At 39.6% G+C, this 22,599-nt stretch overlaps 1 protein-coding gene across 2 annotated transcripts in view; it reads right to left on the bottom strand.

Annotated features, from left to right (window-relative positions):
- The window catches only part of abca2 (ATP-binding cassette, sub-family A (ABC1), member 2), a 78,605-nt gene that overhangs the window by 15,267 nt on the left and 40,739 nt on the right, over window positions 1–22,599 (bottom strand). For both annotated transcript variants that reach the window (XM_053420101.1, XM_053420100.1), the window contains exons 6-24: window positions 17,487–17,600; window positions 14,802–14,978; window positions 13,545–13,766; window positions 12,273–12,643; window positions 11,388–11,547; window positions 9,820–9,948; window positions 9,518–9,685; window positions 8,778–8,874; window positions 7,904–8,077; window positions 6,910–7,012; window positions 6,408–6,522; window positions 6,032–6,222; window positions 5,264–5,414; window positions 4,927–5,131; window positions 4,674–4,838; window positions 3,397–3,577; window positions 1,969–2,181; window positions 673–869; window positions 16–189 (exon numbers count right to left, since the gene is read on the bottom strand). In XM_053420101.1, the coding sequence (XP_053276076.1) occupies window positions 16–189; window positions 673–869; window positions 1,969–2,181; window positions 3,397–3,577; window positions 4,674–4,838; window positions 4,927–5,131; window positions 5,264–5,414; window positions 6,032–6,222; window positions 6,408–6,522; window positions 6,910–7,012; window positions 7,904–8,077; window positions 8,778–8,874; window positions 9,518–9,685; window positions 9,820–9,948; window positions 11,388–11,547; window positions 12,273–12,643; window positions 13,545–13,766; window positions 14,802–14,978; window positions 17,487–17,600 (3,307 nt within the window). The remainder of the gene's footprint in view (window positions 1–15; window positions 190–672; window positions 870–1,968; window positions 2,182–3,396; window positions 3,578–4,673; window positions 4,839–4,926; window positions 5,132–5,263; window positions 5,415–6,031; window positions 6,223–6,407; window positions 6,523–6,909; window positions 7,013–7,903; window positions 8,078–8,777; window positions 8,875–9,517; window positions 9,686–9,819; window positions 9,949–11,387; window positions 11,548–12,272; window positions 12,644–13,544; window positions 13,767–14,801; window positions 14,979–17,486; window positions 17,601–22,599) is intronic.

A 22,599-nucleotide genomic window follows, 5' to 3' on the forward strand; every position in this document is an offset into this window, starting at 1 on the left:
TGCATGTTCACACACCTGGGTCTTCGCTCTGCTTTTTGACCAGCGTCAGTTTGTATCCGTCTCCGTAGGTGCTCTTCAAGAAGAGCGGTGAGCCGCAGCACTTGAGCTTCCCGTGTGAGATGATGGCAATGCGGTCTCCCAGAAGGTCTGCTTCGTCCATGTGGTGGGTGGACAGCAGAATTGTGCGACCTGATGCAGAGGTACAACACACTCTTATTTCACACATAAAGAAGCTGGTTTGCACTGAAAATATCAAACCAGAAATCACAAGGAAGACTAAAAGGACAGGAAATAAATCTGAGGAAATACATCTGCAAAATTGATGGGAAACTGAATCCAGAAGGAGATCAATACAATTCAAGAATATTTTTCACTTCATGCAGGGACACTGCGCATCTTAAGTAACAGTAACAACTGTATCCATGTCAAGTCTTGAGAGTTTAAAACACAGTTCGGAAGTTTTTCTTTGAGTCTGCAGAAAAATCTCCAGGCAGAAAAGTAAGCCAAGGAATTCTTTGATGTGCAAAGGGTCCGATATTAATGAAGGATATGCTTTAAAACAGCAGATACCTGAATTTTTTTTGCCTCAATTTGCATCTAAAAGTGTCAGAACAACCTTAAACTGCAACTAGAACAGCTGTTTATGATGCAAGGCACTCTGCTGCCACTCACCCTGTTTGTACTTGAGGATGAGGTCCCAGATGGCCCTGCGGGCATAAGGGTCCACCCCCGCTGTGGGTTCGTCCAGGATGACGGCCCTGGAGCCGCCAACGAAGGCAATGGCCACAGACAACTTCCTCTTCATCCCACCGGACAAAGTCTGCACCAAGCTGTGGCGCTTGTTTGATAACTCCAGGTCAACAATCATCCTGGAGATACAAACACAGACAAACAAACACACAAGTGGTTACTTGCGGTACATTTTTTAAGGTCTCAACCTCACTATGTACGAGATAATGTTTTTTATGATTTGAATTGTAGTGGTTTAACACTCCAACTGTAACTCGTAATCTAATTATTATGTATATTTTCACAGCATTAGTTCCATTAAGTTCTGTTTAACATAAACGTTTTCACATTGTTTCAAAATAGGAACATCCAGAGAGTAAGAGGAGAGGAACGATTAAGCTACTGGAAGATCTTCAATGAGAAACATGTGTTGAGCTTAACTGACAGAAGCTTAAGGCTACAAAATGATGAGGTGGAACTAGAAAATATTACAAGTGTATACAGTCTGTATTTGAGCTAAAGAAGAGAATCTGAGAGCAGCAGAGAGGCGAGTATGCCCCGTGTCATGTTATTGGTGTTTTGGGAAACTAGCATTATAGTAATCTAAAGGACACAGATACAAGTGGAAGACCAGGGAACAGAAAGAAGGAGCCTGCTCCAAATAAAGACCTTGACCTCTATTTGTAAAAAGTAAATACCTATTGATATGATGTTAAACTCATAAGACCCAAAGAAAGGTGTCATTTACAGGAAACGACGACAACTTTTACACTTCTACACTATGACACACAGATCCTCATTATCCTCTATTGTTCAACTCTGGAGACGCTCAACTCTCTGTGTTATCGTTATCATTTGTTATGTTTTTCTTTTATATTTAAGCAATAGATGATTAGAAAATACAAAAAAGTGAATAAGATCATAAATGTGTGAGGTAAGTTTGAAGCCCCGCGATAATGTGGTATTTTGCTGTTCTGTGATTCATACATGGTAAGACAGGTGCAGCGAGAATGAGAATGAGAATGTTTAAGCGAGTAGGGGTGCTATCAGGAAGCAGGTAAGTCTTTTAAATACAGGGCCAACCTGAAGATCTTTCCCCCATTCTACTTTCCAGCTGAGCAGGCAGCTATGAAATATGTCTGATGTGTCTGGTTGTGTGAGTTGATTGACAACCTTTATTTGTTATGTATTGTATTTGTCTGATTGCTACAGACAGACATAGAATAACCTTATACTGACTTGTCCATCTCCTTGCGAATGTCTTCTTCAGCCATGCCTTTGAGTCTGGAGTAGAACCACAGGTGCTCCTCCACGCTCAGCTTGTCAAACAAGACGTTGTGCTGCGGACACATGCCCAGGTTCTGGCGAATACGCTCCATGTCCGTGCGGATGTCATGACCATATATTGTTGCAGAGCCAGAAGTGGGCGGGAACAAGCCTGTAAGGATGGACCTATGGCAATTCCAATATGAGGGTCAGTGGATGAAGCAATAGTGAAATAGTCAGACAATTCAAGCCATTTTTGTATGTTGTGCACAATAGTACATTGGATCCTGTGAAACTTATTTAATGCTTTTGGTCTGGATGAGTTGATTAATTTTCTTGATGCACATATTGAAATATAACAAGCTTAAGACTTTGCAGTTTTTCATGAACAGATAACAGACTAAACATCATTCAAAGATGATACACTCTGGCTGTCCAGGGGTCCAGGCAAACAATGTTAATGAGTTAATGAAACTAGTGATTAACTGTTTAACTGTTAACTGACAACAATAATTTTGACGGATTAATGCTATATTTATCGGATTAAAAACACCCTGGGTCATCATTTGAGTGAGTATTTTATGCCCCAGGTCTCACAGTTACCAGACTGTCACTAAACTATCCCCTCAACATAAGTGTGTAAAGCCCAGGGCTCCCTGCCTGTTGAGGATAGTGAAAACTTTAAAGATACTTTGAGGGTTCACAGGACCACTGGAGCGGTAAGATTTCTTCCCATGTTGCTGATGGCTAGTCTGACAATGACAGACGCACAAAATTTAATTTGTTGCCTGAGCGACTGATAGGCTTTGTTTTCTGTATATGAGCCACTAGTATCTAGGGACGTTACTTCCTATGTCTGTAAGTGCTCAGGTACTGACTGTCTGAAAAGTTTAATCTACCAGTGTCCTGTAATTACCCCATGTGGCTGCAGAGGACATTATGCTGGTCAGCAAAGGTTAGTTGTTCTATAATTTACCCAGCATTGAGCCACTCAGTGTTAATACTAATTTTAACTATCTTATTTTATCCAGTTGTTTTTTATTTCTGCAAATGTCATGCTCTATGAAAGGGTCTGTTCCAATTAAAACAGTATACATATGAAATGGTGTCTCATCAAAAACAACACTATCAGCTTGACCTTTTGAATTCATTTGAATGACCTGTGTGTTATTCAAATTTTGTCTAAAACTGGGTAGTAACAGCTGTTTAAAATCCAGCCACCAGTGGAGGAATCTTTGATGATTGTATTGACAGATTTAATGGGACACTAAAGGCCATAGTGTAATTCCTTTGAGTGGGGTGGGGTGGTATCTTCTTTACTCAGTAAAAAGTCTCTTATCTTCAGTGTTCACTGTAACTTTCACAAACAAGCACATGTAAACACACACTAGTCCCGCTCACATGGTTGTGGTCTTGCCAGCACCATTGTGTCCCAGGAAGGAGACCACCTGGTTTTCATGGAGGTTGAGGCTGAGTTTGTTCAGGGCCAGTTTGCTGCCGGTCTTGTAAACCTTGGTGAGTTTGTCTATGCACACCACCAAGGGTAGGTGACTCGGCTCCTCCTCTATGCCCCGCATCTCCTCTGCAGTAACAAAGAAAAAAAGGAGATAGAGTACATACAAATAAATACTCTGTTAATCTCATTTACTTATTTTCTTAACTTTCTCTCTCACCGGTTAATTTTTGGGTCACATACATACCTACATTATTCAGTTTTGTAAGAATTGAGCCTGGTGCAGTCAGTGTAACTTGAGTAATTATTGCTGCACGACTTAGAAATAGAGCCTAGAACTACAACTTGACAATAAGTCTAAAATATTCAGAAATGTCAAAGATCATTCTTATGATAAAGACATAGAGTACACCGTAGATGTTGTGTCATTCCTGTAAGGTTCTCAGTCACTCCAGTGTTGTTCACCCTCCACATGGACGAAGCAGACCTTCCAATGTCCAAACATGATATTGGGACTTTCCATAATAATAGCAAAAGTATAAGGATTTGTCATGAGGATCATACACAAAATTCTAAATTGCAATATTTTCTCTTTGACTTCTCTCTCTCCATGCAGACAGTGCTGTACACATGTAAATGAATGGAATTTGGTTGATGCCTGATACTCTGATAACCCACTGTGAAATGTTTTCTTTAATCCTTGTATTTGAATTGTCCCTCCAATATTTGCTGAAAAATATGTGCATTTTATCTAAAGTATCAAGGGCACACTGTTTCTGGAAAGACATTTTGTTTTGATTTACTGTCACTTTTCAATGCTGAAAGCACCACAAACTAAATCATGTTCACCTTAAGCTAGCCCTTCTGTTTTCAGTCATTTTGCTAAGCTAAATTAAACTGGCTGAAGCTTCATATTTAATAGACATGTTTTATGAGAAAGCAAATAACCTTATTTGACAAAATGTCTGGTTGGCTAAATCAATAGGTTTTAATCTAGACAAAATAAATGACGAAATTTGTTTGATTTATGGATGTTAAACAAGGAATTCAATTCAGAAGTCAGTGTGTGTGTCAATCACAATACTTAGGAAAGGGAATTCACTGTGTTGTGTGCATAATCAGTATGAGACCACCAGAATATTTACAGAAAGTAAGTAGGTCATTACTGTTACATGAATAACTAAACATGTCCAAGTTGATGAGTTGGTTTAGATATTGTCCATACCAGATCTCCGCGGGTCCAACGCACATGCCTGGTCCTCCTCCATCACACTAAGCCTGGCAGCCCCGCCTCCACACCATGGCCAATCCCAGGTCTCAACGCGGCCACTGCCTGACCAATAGGACCTCTGCAGGGGAAAGTACCATGGGCGGGGCAGCCCGTACATTCCTATAAGAGAGCAAAAACACTAAGTGTTTGCCAATAGGAGTTCAATGTAAATTATTGAGTTAGAATTCAGAGGAGAGTGATTTCATACCTGGATGCACAGCCTCAATGTACCAGGTTAGAACACCATACACACTGGCATCGATGATGAGCATCATCATGGACAGACCCAGGTTAAAGTCATCGCCTTCTACTGGTGACTGGCTAATGGTCCGCCACTGGATGCCAACACCTGCTACCTCATACAGTGCAAAATACTTGGAGCCAAGACCAAAGGCTGTGGTGGACATCAGAGACTGGAGGAGACGTGGAAGCAAGAATTTATTCATATCAGCATAATTTGGGTTACTTCTGTGAGCAGATTTTATGATCTAAGCCCAAATTAGTTAGATTAAAATAAAAAGGTGAAAATAGAGAAGAGGACTTACAGCGATGCACTTCTCAAAGGCAGTGATCTTATCATGGGCCACCTCCTCCCTAATGGCCACATACATGTAGGGCACATAGCTGAGGAAGTAGATGATTCCTCCGCAGGCTGAAGCCAGCTTGGCCTTAGAGTAGATTACTGATACCAAAAAACTGGAAAACAAATGGAAGTTACATGAGTTTCTTTATTGCTCAGTAGTTTTCATGATACAAAAATATCCAATCAATCTGTGGACAGCAGTTGCTAAGGAGGTAGAGTCTGCACGCCAAAGTGTCCTTGAACCCTAAGTTGAACCTGACGGCTGATCTGACGTCAATGTGTGAGTGGTGATAAAAATAAACACAGCATATAGAAGCATAGCAGTGAATATGGCTTCCAGTGTAAAGAACTTTTAGTGGCGATATACCAGGAAAAATGCTATATAATACAGACCAAACAACATTCAATATATCACTCCTAGACACAGTGAAGTATTCAAACAAAAATTACTAATAATCTATTCTGATACTATTTTCTGTGTCCCTGAACACACCCTGTGATGATGGACTCAGGCTGCTGATGCTCTGCTCTTGTCTTGCTTTTACTGGGAGGGCTGTGTTTACATTGACCATGCATACATGCAGCAGGTCAGTAATCAGCAGCTTTTAGAAGCATTGCTGTTATTATTTGAACAATATGCACTTAGAGTGCTGTGAGTGCAGTGTCTCCTATATTTGTCTGTACTGTACAGTCAGTTGTTGAGCTGTTAAGAGGAGGTCGGAGATCTCACCAGAACATGATAGTGGCCACAGCGTAGATAGTGAGGAAGAGCCAGATGATGAAGGGGTTACTGTGGAGCAACACCCGGCCATACTTCAAGATGACTGTCAGAGCAGTGACGGAGATGGACAGCTGGACAAAGCCAGTGATGAACCAAGCCACCCAGTGGACTGCGTTGTTCAGACCCATCATCTTCATCACCTGAGAAAGTGGCATGATGGTTACACAATTTGTAACTGTACTTTGCAGCCCCGTTAACGAATAGTCTTGTGTGTGTTTGTGTGTGTCTGCATATTGATTTAATATTAAGAAGTCGTGTTCTTGGAGGAGCCATTGTGATACAACACACCAAACATGCTGATATAGTAGTTTTGTCATAGTCTCACCTCTTTGAGCCGGTGCTCCTTCTCAGCCACAATATGCTGAATCATCATTGCTACTGAGTAAACCCAGGAGATCACCATGCACAGAGGCATCATGTGCTCAATCACAAACAGAAAACTGGAAAAATAACACACACAGCACAGGGAGTTAAGTAAAGACAAGATACACAAAAGTACAGTCTTAGCCAACACTATATACCGATTGCATAGGATCGTCAGAGTGTCTTAACATGTTAAAATGTGTAACATTAATAATTTTCAAGTATTAAGGATATCATTTCATGAAACAGTGTTTCATACCTAATATAATATATATTATATTACACTTATTATATAATTATATAGATTATGTTTTAGTAACATAAAACATAACATATATAATTTCCATCTCTACCTAATGTACTAATTACTTGCTACTGCCATTTTCGTCGTCAACATTGACATTAACAGGACGACAGAAACCAGAACATCACAAGTACAACATTACACAAAGTTCACGTCTCACTCGTCTCTGGTGTAACATGGGTAGGGAAACATTTGAACATAGTTGCCAGGCTCAACCACGTCATGGCCCACAAATGTGTTTATGATGGCTCTCTCTATCATATCTGGAGGAGAGAGAGAGAGAGAGAGAGAGAGAGAGAGAGAGAGAGAGAGAGAGAGAGCAAGAGAGAGTAACAGTAAGACAATGCTGAAGTAATTGTAATACCTTATATTAAAGGGTATTCTGTAATCTGTAGCGTAAAACATATTAGAATTCACCCTAAAAAATCTTTACCATTATCATGCTTATGTTACAGTATGATGATGAAGCAGACATCTTTATCTTTATCAGACATCTGCAATTATTTCCAAGCAGGCAAATCTAGACTGAATTAAACATTAAAAAATCAAAATAATAACAGGAATAAAAAATATGCAAAAAACAAGACTATAACTTCTACCTTCTAAATACATATTGCAGCGTGGTGAAATTAGTCAGCAGATGGTTAGGGATCATTATGAGACACTATTGTGCATGGAAAATATGGTAACCCTAACTTGTCTAATCAAAGTGTGAATCTAACTATAATCTACGATTACCAAACTGTAATTGTGTGTCGAGACAGGGAGTCTATGTCCTCGGCACATAGAGCATCATGTGACTGTGCTCTACACCTCACTGACAGGTTCATGGAAATAGGCCCTGCTGTGTCAGAGGAGTATCTTCTCTGCTCTTTGCTCTTAAATAAAAGTTAACTTACAGTGAGAAAGTGTTTGTTGCAGCTTGTATGGCATCAACACAGGTGAGCGCACTTCCCAGTGCACAGTAGTAAGCACTTTACCAGAATAAATCATCTTCTAAGTATAACAAACTACACAAGGCGTTTGACGCCATAGTCTGTCTCCCCTGGGGACCTGTGTCTGGGTCTTGATCTATAGCACCGAGTACTGCTATCTGCACAGTGCACTAAAACGTAGCTTATGTATCAAGGCATTACTAGATTTCAGTCACTTACCTTGGATCCAAACAAAACCGTAGAGAAAATAGACTTTCCCCCCAGTGTTGGGCCCGGGACGCCAGTAGGCCCGTCTGATTTCATTGGTCTTTTCTGTAAAGCTGGAGTTCTGTCTGATTTTGTACAAAACATGAGGTGGCAGGGAGCCATCTTTGTTTGTCTGGAAAATCACACCTGACAAGAAAAAGAATAGACACCAAGTCAATTTCGTCCTGGCTCAGGCAGCGAACCAACATCATACTATAGATTCACCACTGTACCGTGCAGAGTCTGCCCTAGTGAATGAAGGGTCTGGTCTTTCTAATTATTATTATTATTATTATTATTACTTTGTTGACTGTCAACTAAGGAGGCTGTCATCTCATTAATACTGACCTCAGAGGTTGTGCAAGCACTTTATTACCACTGATAGTTAAGTTCCATGTTTCATTGTCAAGTAACATCTACTGATCATAACTCTTTACAACAAATGCCTCAAAACGACATCTGTTTGCGTTCAAGTGACAAAATCCTGGAGCAGCCGCAGGAAATATAACTTGAACACTTTACAACATCCAGGTGAAATAACCACCAGACTCCAATGTGATAAACTGCCATTTGTTTTCTGTTTCTCACTGACTTGTCAAGGATTTATATTTTAACCATGACTATGTGTCCGTATTTTTGTAGCCATGACTACAAAGGTCCTGTAATCTTCCTATAACTCTTGCTAGGAAAAATAAAAGGGTTGGAAATCCATTTATTTAACAGTGAACTCCTGCTGCTAGTGGGGGATTTAATTAGGTAAATGGTCCTGTGGGTCAAATCAGAGGTTGGTGGACTTGATGCAGCTGAGGTGAGATGATCAAAACATGAAAACAGACAGATGACCCACTGGCAAACACAGACACGTTGTCCTGATAGGCCTGGTTCAGGGTGTAGTTGACGATGCTGTCCTCATCTGGAAAGCCCTTGAAGACATCCACGCTGACCTGAGAGCCCAGAGCAAACATTCAAATAATGTTCCACAGCACAAATGGATTCTGGTAAGAAACTCAGCACCAAGATAAGCCATCAGACTTGATTCCTGCAACGCTAGTATTTTTACAGGTGCTCAGCAGAGAAGTGTTTTTCTCGAAGTGAATCTCTGCGCAAGTCAACACATATTATTGTTGGCCAACAGTATTATACTCATATTCATTGAGGGACAGAACTAGGTGGAGGAGTCTCAGCAATCTTTAAATGTGACCTATCAATCTACCTTTGACATGAACCGGATACTGTTCACTTAAAACCAAAGTTATATAAAATAATTAAGACATTACCTTTCGAATACTAGATACAGTATAAAGATCCTTCAACTGTCACTGTTTAGGCTTGGCATCATTTTTAGTGGGTTCGCTTTTAAATACTGATACATAAATATAAGTTTGTTGGATCTCAGTGCTCTCTTGCATGTCTTACTAGTGTTCATGAACTCCAAGCAGCAGCAGGTGATGTTCAGATGAGGCATGTCCTCTGCATGTGGCTGATACTTTATTGTTTGTTGCGATGCGAAATCCACTAAAGTTAAGTTACATCAACTTGTAATCATATTTTTGTTGGGAACCATTGTTCACTACACACTGTACTGACCTTAGACATAAAGTTTGTCCAGCCACAGGCAGCGTTGTCGATGGTGTCCAGCTGCTCCAGCAGGGTGGAGGTATTAGGAAGACTGTAGTTTCCGTCAATCAGACTCTGCATCAGTTCACTGTCTGTGCCATTCAACAGCTCCGGGTGCAGCTGGAGCTCTGAGGACAGCTGGAGAGTAAGAGACAGGGAGAGAGATGATAAGTGGAGCCTAACGTGTTTACCAAAAGATGAATTTAATGGAAAAATATCCTGAGAATACAGAACAATAAATAATGTCAAAGATGACTTGTATGTAAGTGTACCTGATGCAGCCACACCAATTGACTGTGCAGACGACCCTCCTCCAGAAAGGTCCTGAGCTGGGCGGAGATGTTCAGCCACACCCGGGTGTAGTGCGTCACATTCCCAACAAATGCAAATGTTTCATTTGCCTGAGTGAAGAAATATTTCATTTTCTTTCATTAGTTCTCCCTGCATTTGGTTTATAGTCCTTTTACCACTTATTCATCCATCTCTCACCCTGCAACACTATCTGATATCTCATTGGTTTAAGCCCAATTGCACAGATAAGAGATCTAATGTTTATACATTAGCTTCTGCCAATAATCTATAACTAACAGATGCTCGGTGCTTGAGATCATTTTAGAGTATCGAGGCCATACAAGCTGTAGAGAGAGATTATTAAGGTGGCTCTGTGTGACTGTTCGTGATTCATGTTTTGTGTATTGAAAACAAAAGACATTAAAGGTTTACTTTATGATAAATGTCTCCCTGACCTCACATAATTCATACTAGGAGTGCCATCCTCTCTGCCCATGCAGCACTATCAAACTAAACTATTGTTAGTCCACCTCTGAGTCCTTTCTGTCTTCACTACTGTCTTTGTCTCTCAATTATTCCATTAGTTCAAACAGTCAGGTAATAGAGGTATGTTTATTCATTTATTTGATAGTGACAGTGCTCATTAATCAACTGACCAAATGAGTCAGGGTTAGATGTAGAAGCACATTTTTATCTGTTGTCCCTAGCCAGTTTTGAGATGGCAATCTGACATATCCAAAATAATTACAACTATCTATGGATAATTGTGCATTATACACACCACCCAACTAACTGTACAGCTGCAGTACAGTTTCCATAATATTACGACTTAATTCCCCAACCTGAGAATTGTTTTTCTTCAACATGGCCCTAATCCTAGAATGAATTAGAATTGTACAGTATGTAAACCAAAGCAGTTTATAATCCAACACAGCATGTTCACACTTCCATTTCCTTACAAGGTCAGCACCATCAAGACGGCTTCTTATAAATTCACAGCACAAACTTGAGAATCAAAGTTCACTTATTTTGGCTCCATGAGCAAATCAATGAGCAAATTCCAGTTAGATGCTAGATTTGATATAGTTTGCGGTTTAAAAGCAGGTGTGTACAGGCCTTTATCCATTTAAGCTGCATTACTCTGTTTATTCTTGAATTTGGACCAATGCACTTTATGTCAAGTCCAATTACTTGTTTGCAACATCCTCACATGTGATTGTAGAAGACTGTTAGATGCTTTTGAAAGCTATTAAACGGAATTTGGGATGAAATAGTTTTTCAATTCTGTGACCTTGTCTACAGTAATATAATTTTCAGTTTGTGATTACCCTTATCTCTACGGATCTTTCTAGCATTATTTAACTCATGGCTTTAATTTATACAGCTCTATTAAACTCACAGCACATAACACAACCTGCTAGCACCTAGTGGCAGACACACTAAATTAGCCATAGTGTCAGAATTACTCAACATGGGAAAGAGCTGTCAGGGAGAATAACGCGCCAACTCTGCTCATACACCAAGTACACAGGCAGTTGTGTTTACTTACCTTCTGAATCACTTTATCCACCTGAGAGCCAATGGGGGAGTAGAGGATCTTGGGATTTGTAGTCATCAAATGAACCAGTAAGCCCAGATTCCTTTGTTCTTTGCTGGTGAATCCCAAAGAACTCATGTTGCCCTGCTTCAAAGCCTCTGGCTCAATGATCCTGCAACACGAGCAATTGAATGCATCACAAGTTGATCATATCAATCGTATCTCGCTGCTCCCAGTACACATTTTTCACGCCGAACAACTGTTATATCTGATTTCTTATTATTTGTTTCCTTTTCAATGTTAAAACTAATGTAAATATGATAAATATACAAAAAGGTGAGGACTGAGTATTGTTTAGGACACTGAATGCCACATAAATGCAGAGCATAAACATCAGAGAATAATTCCAAAACTAATTTGTATTGCATTTATCAGTGCTTTGAGCCTCTGAAAAATAATCCAGAACAAGCTGAAAACCTCCTCGTGAAAAGTACAAACTGCTGCTCTTTTTAGAGGCCCTTAAGATATTAGATATGATATTATGTTTAAAAAAATTACACTTCAATCAGGATTAAACTGAAAATGTTGTTAGGAGACAGAAAGTGGCCACAAAAATAAATTCTGTAGAACTTGAGCTAAAAAGTAAGAAACTTTGCTGTCATCTTTTAGAACAACTAAATTTCAGGTGTATATCACCGAATATGCAGTGAGTGCTTAATATAGAAATATGAAATGTTTAAAGTGACAAACAATAAAACACAAGCCAAATTGTAATGGGGAGAAATGATCTTTTAAATAGATTCAAATGTCTCCATGACAACACAAGCAAATGTTCTTCACACAAACAACACTGTACTGCAGCTCTCGTCTTGTCATGGTTTGTAGCGTCTCACCCACCTGTTGTTCCCACAGAGAATTGGCTGCAGTCCAGCCCACAGTTGTACAAATGCTGAAAACTGAGAATGAGGATTCTCTGCTTCCTCTTTCCCTTCTCTGGCTCTTCCCCCTCCCTCGGATCCTTTCTCCCCCTCCTCTCTGGGGATGTCAGTTGCATTGGGGCCCCAGGTGGTGGAGTTAAGGGGCCAGGTCATATTCGGGGGGGAGGTCGGAGAGCGACCAGCACAGGCTCCTTTGGGCAGCAGGCGGGCCAGGCCAGAGAGCATGTCCACGTCCTTGAGAAGCCTCTCTACATCGACCAGGTCTTTCAACAACGACCCCAGGTGGGACTGAGACAGTGGGGCCCAGGAGTTGGGTTGATCCAGGTGAAGCTGGTGGGATGAGGGTGGAGGAGGAGGAGGAGGAAGAGGAGGAGAGGAAGAGACAGAGGAGGGAGAGTTAGTGAGGGAATAAAGTGTGTATGTGTGTGTGTGTGTGTGGGGGGGGGGGGGGGGGGGGGTAAAGTGTTTGTGTTGTGTGCCTCTATGGTTGTGTGTTGTGGCTGAATGAGAGTCAAATTGCATTTGTCATTTTTTTTATTTGATCAATACATTAATTCATGGTCTCCTTGTGCTTTCAACATAACTTAGCTGATGCAGAAAGTAAAATGTATTGTTCTTTTAAATATTAAATTCAACCTGGGCTCTCCAACAGCTGCGACACAACAGCAATGTCTACAAAGTTATTTTATGAGGTAACTGCAATAGTCCACGAAATGTTCAAGAAAAAGTGTTGTTTCACCAATAAAAGGCTCAAATTGTCTGCATGTTAAAGGTCTGGCAACATGACACATGTCTCGCTTAATGAAAAAGTCTCTTTCTTTTGGATTTTACAGTGAGAAATAATTAATGCGGAATCTTTTGCCGATGTGAACAAGGTTGATTAAACATTTGACTTCAATGGTAGTTGGTTGTTTGAGCTCCAAGAAATTGGTGAGACAGAGATAGAGGGAGAGAGAGAGAGAGAGAGAGAGAGAGAGAGAGAGAGCTTCTGCACGAGTTGGAAAAAGGTTTGTGAAAAATGCTTTTAGTGAACCATTTACAGTTTCCACTGCTCTGTCGCGGCTGCCATTGTAGACAAATGTTTTAGTATGTACCATTAATTTAAACAACTACACATATAAAGATAGGGCCCAGGTTGAGACAAACCATAAGTCCCATTTAACTTATTAATTCTATAAAATGAAGTATGACGTAGCTGATAGCAGCAGTTGATCTGGATAGACGGTTGTACCTTCTCAGTGACACTCTGTGTGTTGATCTGTTCTCTCAGCTCCAGGCTCATCTGCCTGAAGCGCTCTGACCTTTGACCCTCCCCTCCACTGCACAATGCACTGCGATAGGCCTGCAGCGCCAGCTGCTGCTTCTCAGGCACCAAAAGGATGTTACTGAGCTCACTGACTCCGCCCTCCCCACAGGTGAGGGTCTCTAGCACGGCTCCAGTCAGGAGGATCCCCTGTGAAGACAGAAGCAGGTTGAAGAGCTGAGCCATTAACAACCATGTATACATATGAACATAACAGATCATGTTTTCAAAAAATCTCTCCACTGAGACATTTGCAGTTGGCCACTCTACTTTACACATTCAAAGCTACAGAAATAGTTGTGTATGTGTAAAGAGCACAAATAGAATTGGGGGTATACTGAGCCCAGTTTCTGCTTCTGTGTATTGCCATTAGTTAGTATAAAAAGATAAATACAATTGACTATTATCCATATTAAATGTCATCTTAACTTCATGGTGATAGTGTACAAAATCTGATTTCTGCAGCCCCTTAATTAACAATGAGAAATCTTTGAAGACATCAAATATTCTGAATATTAAAAAGTTAGGAGCACAAAAGGCAACAAGAAATGCAAACGTGGTGGAAACTGTTAAGTTAATACAGGTGAAAAAAACACTTTTTGGTGACAAGTCAGACGATTGGGATAATCAATGAAAAATCTGTAAATGTGTTAAAACTTTTTAAATAGTTTTCCCTGCAAACAGTCCTAGATATACACAGGGCATTCTACTGTCATAGACACACTGGTCATAGTTTAGAACCATATTGACTTAAAGTATGTCAAGCCCACATCCATGGACAGTCACATGATCTATACAGATACTTGCAGCTGTAGATTTGAGAAAAGTTACTAGAGAGTATATGCAAAAAAGCTTATTTTCTGTGTAAATACCCCTTCTATTTGACATTTCCTAACAATGTTAATCATCATCAAGGGGTAAATTAGACCTACCGGTACTTAAATAATCAGCCAAAGGTCTTAATAATTATTCCTAAGTGAGTCACTTAGGAGTGAGAAAGGCATTTAATCAGAATCGGCATTGCACGCTCATGTTGATTCTGTTATGAGTTGGATTTTGGTAACCTAATGCAGTCCCCAGGTATAGCATGGCGGTGCGGCGGTGGAATTAGCTGAAGAAATCTGTGTAAGTGTGCAGGACTGTTAATGTGCAAATGTGAACAAACGCCTGAATCAGCAGGTTTACCTCAACCTCCTTCAGGGCCTTCTGGTCATTTCCTTGGTTCCCTGTCACCTCAGTGAGGCCTAAGGCTTGAGACATCAGTGTGAGCAGAGCCTGTCTGTGTGCTGCCTTTGTTGGGTCCCATAAGGCTTTGTATATCAGTCCTCCATCCAAACCCTGGACATCTCCCAGCAGCCTCTCCTAGGGGTGGGCGAAGGAGATAGACATCACTGTTAATAAGATCATACACACTTGCTTATTTTGAAATATGATACTACTCGATACAGCTGTAATAGGGTTATAATCATTTCATGAGTAATATTCACTTCAATTGACTCTCAGTTGTGGTTTCATGTTGTCTAGCTCCTTAGATAATATCTGGCTCTTTAGCTGTTATACGTTTCAATATGTTCATCAGCTGTTGTCAACTGTGTCCGTCTGCTGCAGGTTGTGGACAGTGGTTTCATCAGAGGGTTTTCATTATTCTCTCGAGCCACTGGTCTGTGTCTATGCCAAGAATGAAGACATTTCATACTGAGCTACTGAGCTGTGCCAAACTCCTGCCTCCTGAAAAGAGCCAGTAACAGTTTGACATGTGTAGAGGGGAGGCGAGCAGAAAGAAAGACGCTTTATAGTGCTTCAGGTGACAGTTGGATGATGATTTTAATTGTTAAATAATTATAGGTTTGATATTCATACATTTACATGGCACATCATTTACAGCTGCTAAAGCACAGCTACAGTAACTCAGACTAACTTAAGGCTGATGGACTTGGCCCACGTTCAGCTGGGCAGCTCACTACTCACGACATGGTGTTCTATTTGCAAACTGAAATTATGAAGAAATTATTTCGTCAAAAACTTTTTCCCACAAGACAAAGAGAAGGTGTTGACGAGACAGAACTGACAGCCATACAATACTGTTGTGAAACATGAAAAACTGTTTTTTCAAAAAGTGACATAATTCAAAAGTCCGGGGGTTGCTGAGGAAGGGGTTAGGGTTCGGGGATAAGGCCAGGAGCTTAGGCCCCCACTCACCTACTTGTTGTATGATAGCAATTTGTGGTGTGTTCTAAGAGATAATGTGAGGGACCCATCATAACATCACTGCTGTAGAGTTTTAGCTGATTGGGAATTTGATAACTTTTAGAGTTGTTGGTCATTTGGTTTTCACAAAAAAGGAACACAGAGAATACAGACTAAACAGATAGTATAGGACAGTATTGTGAATAGGACACAAGTATAATGTCTAGGCTGCAGTACTCTTGAAGTGTTTTGCACTAGTCAGTTGTGTGAATGCCTGTGTTGTACACCAGCACCTGTATATTTGACTGTTGATGAGTTGAGCTTGTCGAAATTCTACTGTTGTTCAACTGTTGTAAAATCAGTGTTTAACCCCATTTACTCAAAACGTTTCAAACACACCTAAGAAGAGCCCAGCTGACCTTGTATCTTATATGGAAAATAAACTGTTTCAGAAACAAAGTGTGAGTTTCAGTTTAGTTTTTCTTGCACATAAAGTTGTTTGATGGTGTATCAGTACTGAGATGAGCTCTCAGCCCTGACTCAGCATCCAGACTAGCCTGGATGCCAGACGAATTTAGCCCCGCCCACAACAGATTTGGTCGGGCAGTTCGGTCTGGAGTCGCTCCATTGGGAAAAAATTATGGCCCGACCGGGCCAATCAGATTGTCAGGGCGGGCTTTATACGATGATTGACAGATGATCAACGGTAACGTAATCAACCACGTCATCACAGTGCCCCTGGGTTGAATTCGTTTTCAACAAACATGCCTGCCGCTGGCGAGCTGAGATGTGTAGATGCTGCCATTGAGTCTGTTTTAGAAGACATCGACAGCGCATTCATTTTGAAAGAGGAACACAGAACGTGGAGGCGACGCCAAAGCACCGCGCTAATCCCTATCGCCCCGGCGCTTGGCTGTTCACAACGGACACTGAAGCGACGCTGAACGGCCGGCCAGCGCTAATAATATCACCCGTTGATCCAGTAGATCGCTGCACGGCTTTGTGCCAGTCACACCGGAGGCTGAAGCACCGCGCTGCGCCAAGGCTGCCTCGCGGTGCTTCAGCCTCCGGTGTGACCGGCACAAAGTTTTAACATGGGAGTGGATGGGAGCCAGCTGTTATTTAAGGCTTGGCGCTGCGCTGAAGCGTCCGGTGTGAACCCGGGTTAGTAAATAACTCACAATGCGTTGCTTAGCATACGTCACATACTACGTTGCTCTGATTAGTTGTAGGTCTATCCAATTGAGCGAAGAGGAATTTTACTTCCTGGTCAGTTGAAACACGCCCCATAATTTTTTCCCAATGGAGCGACTCCAGACCGAACTGCCCGACCAAAAATGTTGTGGGCGGGGCTAAGTTCGTCTGGCATCCAGGCTACATCCAGACCAGCACTGCTTTCATTATCAAGTATGCTGAAATGAAGAAAACATTTTAAAAACAGTGCTGTTTTCCTTGTTCAACGAGATATATAAAAAATAGTGTGACTGTTTAGAAAACTAGGAAGAAATAACAAGACCACTGCAGTTTCTCTGGTTTTACTATTATATGTTAAATTCTTTAAATTACTGACAATATTTCTCTCAAATTCCAAATTCAACAAACACTGGAATGACATGGCAGCCACACAAAGATTATTATCATTTCCTATATTTCCTATATAGTCTGAGTAGTGTAAAAACTTACCTCCAGATTAAGAACTCTATCTCCAGGTTTTTTAATACTGTCTTTTGCCCCTTGAATCCAACTTTGGGTCTGTCCACCAGCTCTAAGAGATGTCCCAAAGATAAGACTGTGCACCTACAGGACACACACACACACACACACACACACACACACACACACACACACACACACACACACACACAAACACAAACACAAACACACACACAAGGACATGATTATGACATGCAACAAAATTATCATTTTTTGTTAAAAGTTTGTGGCTCTCAAAACCATGATACTAACTACTCAGGCGAAAAAAAGGCCTCATGTTGTTACTACAATAACAAATGTATGTTTTACTTGATAACATGGATTTAGGATTTAAAAAACTCAAATACAACACATTTTGTTTATAGTATTGTTTCGACTTCAAATCACTTGACTTTACATCTTAGAAAATGGGACCTTTCGGGGAGCATTTGAATGCAGAGGAAAATAATGGCCCTTTTCTAAACTCTCTGTTACGTTTTGTGTGGGTGTTTTCCTGGAACTCTGTGGCTTTGTTTCCTGTCTGATCTGTATGTTACATGACAAGTGTGATGGCAGATTTTATATTTAGTTATGTTTCATGCAAGGAATGACAGTTATAGATGGGAATGTTATTCTGAGATGTATTTCTGTGGGTTTAGACTATAACATGTGGGGGTCAGCTTAGGAGACTCAGATGTGTATTCGTTAGAGATTCGTCTGTGCCTCTGCTGGGACAAAAGGTTTTCACACCTAGACTCTTTCATGGGTCATCCAGCAGAGATGGGGGTCTAAGAGAGACTTGGAGTCTAAGCAGATGCCTGATGTGTAGTGAGACTTTCGAAGGGGTCCTTCATTCAGATTGGAGGTGACCAAATCTAAGCCTGAAGACAACACGCAGAGAACTGATTGGATAAACATTCTACCTCTGTGAAAGGAGGGACTTATTTAGTATAAATCAAATGTGATTCCATTGTTCTGTGCCATTGACCCAGTCTGACTAAGTGACAGGGTGCTCTGGTCCCTAGCTGCAGCTAGGTAGAATTGTATGAACCAGAATTGATAATTGTCTTTGCTGTGAAATGTAATAAAATGTTCCATTACATTTGGCGATTGTCGGCAGAGGCCATCATATAGTGAACTCTGGCTCTTGGAGCTGACGGTAAGTAACTGCATCGGGGCAGTACGTCTCGGACTAAACCTTCATTTTACAGAGGGCCTGATGTCCTGAGAGCGAGGAGTACTCACTAAGATGACCGAAAGAACCGAGGGGGATTGGCAAGCAATTTCGTTCTGGTGAGTAAAATTCTGATTTCGAAAAATAAACTAGGTTTATAAGGGTTAAGAGATTCACTCATTTGTCAAAGTGAGGAGCAGACGTGCTTACATAGCAAGGTTTTGGAAACCGGTGTAGAATCCAAGAAGCTTCAGGGTTTGGAACCAATAAAAGTTAACTGGGTTTAACAAAGTCAGGGTTTGGAACCAACAAGTTAACTGGGTTTAACAAAGTCAGGGTTTAGAACCACTGCAAAAAAAAACAACAAGTTAACTGGGTTTAACAAAGTCAGGGTTTAGAACCACTGCAAAAAAAAAACAAAGCTCAACTGAGTCAAACGGAATAGATATAGATATATGGAGTGTTTATTAATTTAAACACAACTTTAAGATTGAGCTCTGACGTCGAGTTTCATGATAATTATAACTATTTTCATAAAATAGTAATAGCATTCTCAAGTATTTAGTACCTGGAGGCGTATAACTGGAGAGAAGTGTGTGTGTAGAGATTTGAATGATATTTCTCTAAAGGTATCAGGATGCACTAAGGGTATTTTTTCTCAATGTCTCTTAAGGGAGTGTTTTTTTTTTAGATTGGTTGAAGGTATAAGGTTACTATAAACGTTACACAAGTGTTGCTGGTTTGATTACGAGTGTCTGTACAAGTAACCTGTAAGATTTGATGAGACCAGTCTGAGAATTTACAGCTGACAAAGAAAAAGAGAGGAGTGAGAGGAGTTCTTGAAATTCTCAACACTGGAGCAAGGTGAGTATATTTTTAAGTATATTTGGGATATAAGTAGGCTTTTTAAAGAATAATAACAGAAGGAAAAAGGAAATAGCCTAAAACAAATCTTAAAATAAATTTAAAATAGACATTTTTAAGATATAAGGAAAACAATTGGTTTTAAAGATAAATTAGGGAGCTTTTAGGGTCATTCTCCATACCAGGTAAACTTTAGTCCCCGAAGTTTAGTATTTTACTAAATAAATTAGAGTTAAGACGTAACTGTTAAAACATACCATTGGAGAGATGTGGAGATATTTGTGCCAGACTTGAGAGCATTTGAATGTTGGTTCACTGAAGTGAATATCAGAGAAAGAATTCAGGAGGTTGTAACTGAAATAATCTCAAGGTCCCAGGATCTCCAATTAAGTTCTGATCTTGATGCATCTCCACTAAGAGGGAGACCGCTGCAGACAGAAAATGCATCAGCTTCAACCGTCCCAATCCACACTTCAGGAATTCAACTTTGTTGTTGAGGAGAAGGTGAGCATACCTTCAGTTTTCACCATTTTACATGTGAAAGATGTGCAAATTTTTCAGAGACGCTGAAAATGGCACAAATAACAGCTTGGAGATGCCAAGCCCGTGGAAGAGGGAGACAAAGAGGTTCAACAAAAACTTCATCTAAGTAAGAACACTGACACACATACACCATGTGAATTAATGTTACATAGAGCAGATGATTAACATTATAAGAGCTAAATTAGAAATTACTATAGAGAGGCCCATTGTGCCTTAGCTAAATACTTTCACAAGATTCATGTGAACTAAATTTAAAACAAACAAATCAGAGTGATTGGCAGAGACATCAAATATATTTGTAGATTCAGGGATTAGAATCAACATTAAATATATGTGAAGAATGTGATATCACTCTCATAATGATTGTTAGATAGCTCATAAATGATGGGAAAACATGTGCAAAAAGTGATAGAGAGATGCATTTTTATCATTGTGTTTTTTATATGTGTTAGAGGTTAAATACAAGATTTAAACATTTATTTTGTTGTCACCAAGCTGCTTGATAAAAACAACTAGATTGGAGAGTATGCTAAATTTTGACACAACAGGGCATTTGTTAGAACAAAAGTGGAAATGACATCTACATTTATTTAAAGGAGAGAGAGAGAGAGAGGGGGATTTAACACTAGCATATCAAAGAATGATCCCAGACACCTTTCTCAGGTCTAAAGTAACATCCTCGTGCGAAGAGCAGGGGGAGAAATAAATTAGATCATAAAATGTATTTTCTTAGAGGAATTTAACCATTTGGTAAGAGAACTTAGTTTAAAAAGCATTTATAGGAAATACATTGAGGATAATGTAAGTTTGAAATTTGGACTAGTAAATACTGTGTTGTTTTAGTAGTCTTTGATAGACTCATTGGCTAAAAGATTTATGATTAACTTCTGATTCATATGAAAGATGAATAAAACCAGAAACAAGAGTAAAGGTTTTATAATTTTGGATTAAATAGAGGAAAAAGACATTTAATCCCAATAAAATACATATAAGCACATTAAAATTTTTTAAAGAGGATTAACAGTTAATCGTAACCGATTTTCTGTATAGATAAATTAAATAAGGAGTTTTTAACACATTTTTGAATGTTAAGTATCTTTGAGGTACTGGATTGATATTTTTAGTTTGTTGTTGTAAAAATTAATGATATTTTCTAAGTTGATACAGGTACCATCATGTTTGTGAACTGGTCACAAAAATGGTATTGGTCTGATCAGAGGAGCAGACGCAATAGAAAAGAATATTCTGTAAATATTCTTGTGGAAAGTGAATTTTCTGTTTTAACATACATTTTTTTGTCTTCAAGGATAAACCAAGGGAGGCAAAGCTTCAAACATGTCTCAGAGCTATGGTAGCTGCTGAGAGAACTGTTATATGTGATGTGTGATATGTGATACTTTGAAATAAGACTTTACTAGTGTCATATGCTGTAACAATGATATTGCTTGAGAAAAAATGATCACTTTTCAACAGCTAGGTGGTTCAGCTAGGATACAGTATTGTTTTTTAGATGATAGACATTACTATTACAGATAGAAAGTGTTTAACTAGGAAACTCTTAGCTACATCAGTAGAAGAGGTTTTAGACTAAACTAAAGCTTTTCTCCTGAATTAGGATTTAAATGGTAATCAAGCTGATAAATGTAAACGTGAAGTGTTTTGTGACTGTTTCAGCTTCAAAGGTTTCCGCAGTGTGATAACAAAGTGGGTTACGACTGTGGGACACAGAGGAAATCAACCCCCTTCACATTATATGCATTGACCAAAGAGATGCAAATATGCTAGAGACGAGAGTGTCAAGATTTACACTGACAGCAGGTTTGCATGTGATGGGGGGCTGAATAGACATTCATGAACTTAACTTTAACACCATTGTTTTTGCTTGACTGTGGTATTTGTGTTTTGCAAGCAGTATGCAGTTGGCCGAGAACATGGATTACGGTTTGAAGATTTGAATATTGACATTTGATATGGCTTATAGGAGCTGTAAGCAAAGTTACATAGGAACTTAAATTTTTTAGAATTTAGACTTAATACATTTAGGAATTAAGTAGTTTTGATTAACGGGAGTTTATTTGGTTGTTGATTAGTTTAAATGTGGGTCATAAAGATGATTTTGATAGTTTCATTTTGAATATGTTTCTTCATTAGGTTGGATTGACACAAGACTGGTGTCTAAGTGTCAAAAGGGAGGAGTTACATATGAAATGAAATTAAATATAGGTATATTGAGTGTACAGACAATACACACTTAATAATATTCACTAAAACTTTTTAACTTTTTAGAAGAGTTGTGTGATTTGAGTTACAAAATAAAAAGGTAAAACAATCTGGATTCCACAAGGTGAACATCCACCTCCAAATAAACAACTTGATCATTCATAAAGAGATTTGATAAAGATAAAAATTATGTAAGTTAGGGAAATGAATAAATACTGTTTTATTTTCATTGAAATGTTTTCTATGCAAGCAGAAGTTTCCCAACATCTAAACAGGATTCTTCAGCAGTGAAGGAGTCACTGC

The sequence above is a fragment of the Pleuronectes platessa genome, chromosome 4 (assembly GCF_947347685.1).
Source record: "Pleuronectes platessa chromosome 4, fPlePla1.1, whole genome shotgun sequence".
Taxonomy (NCBI): Eukaryota; Metazoa; Chordata; class Actinopteri; order Pleuronectiformes; family Pleuronectidae; genus Pleuronectes; species Pleuronectes platessa.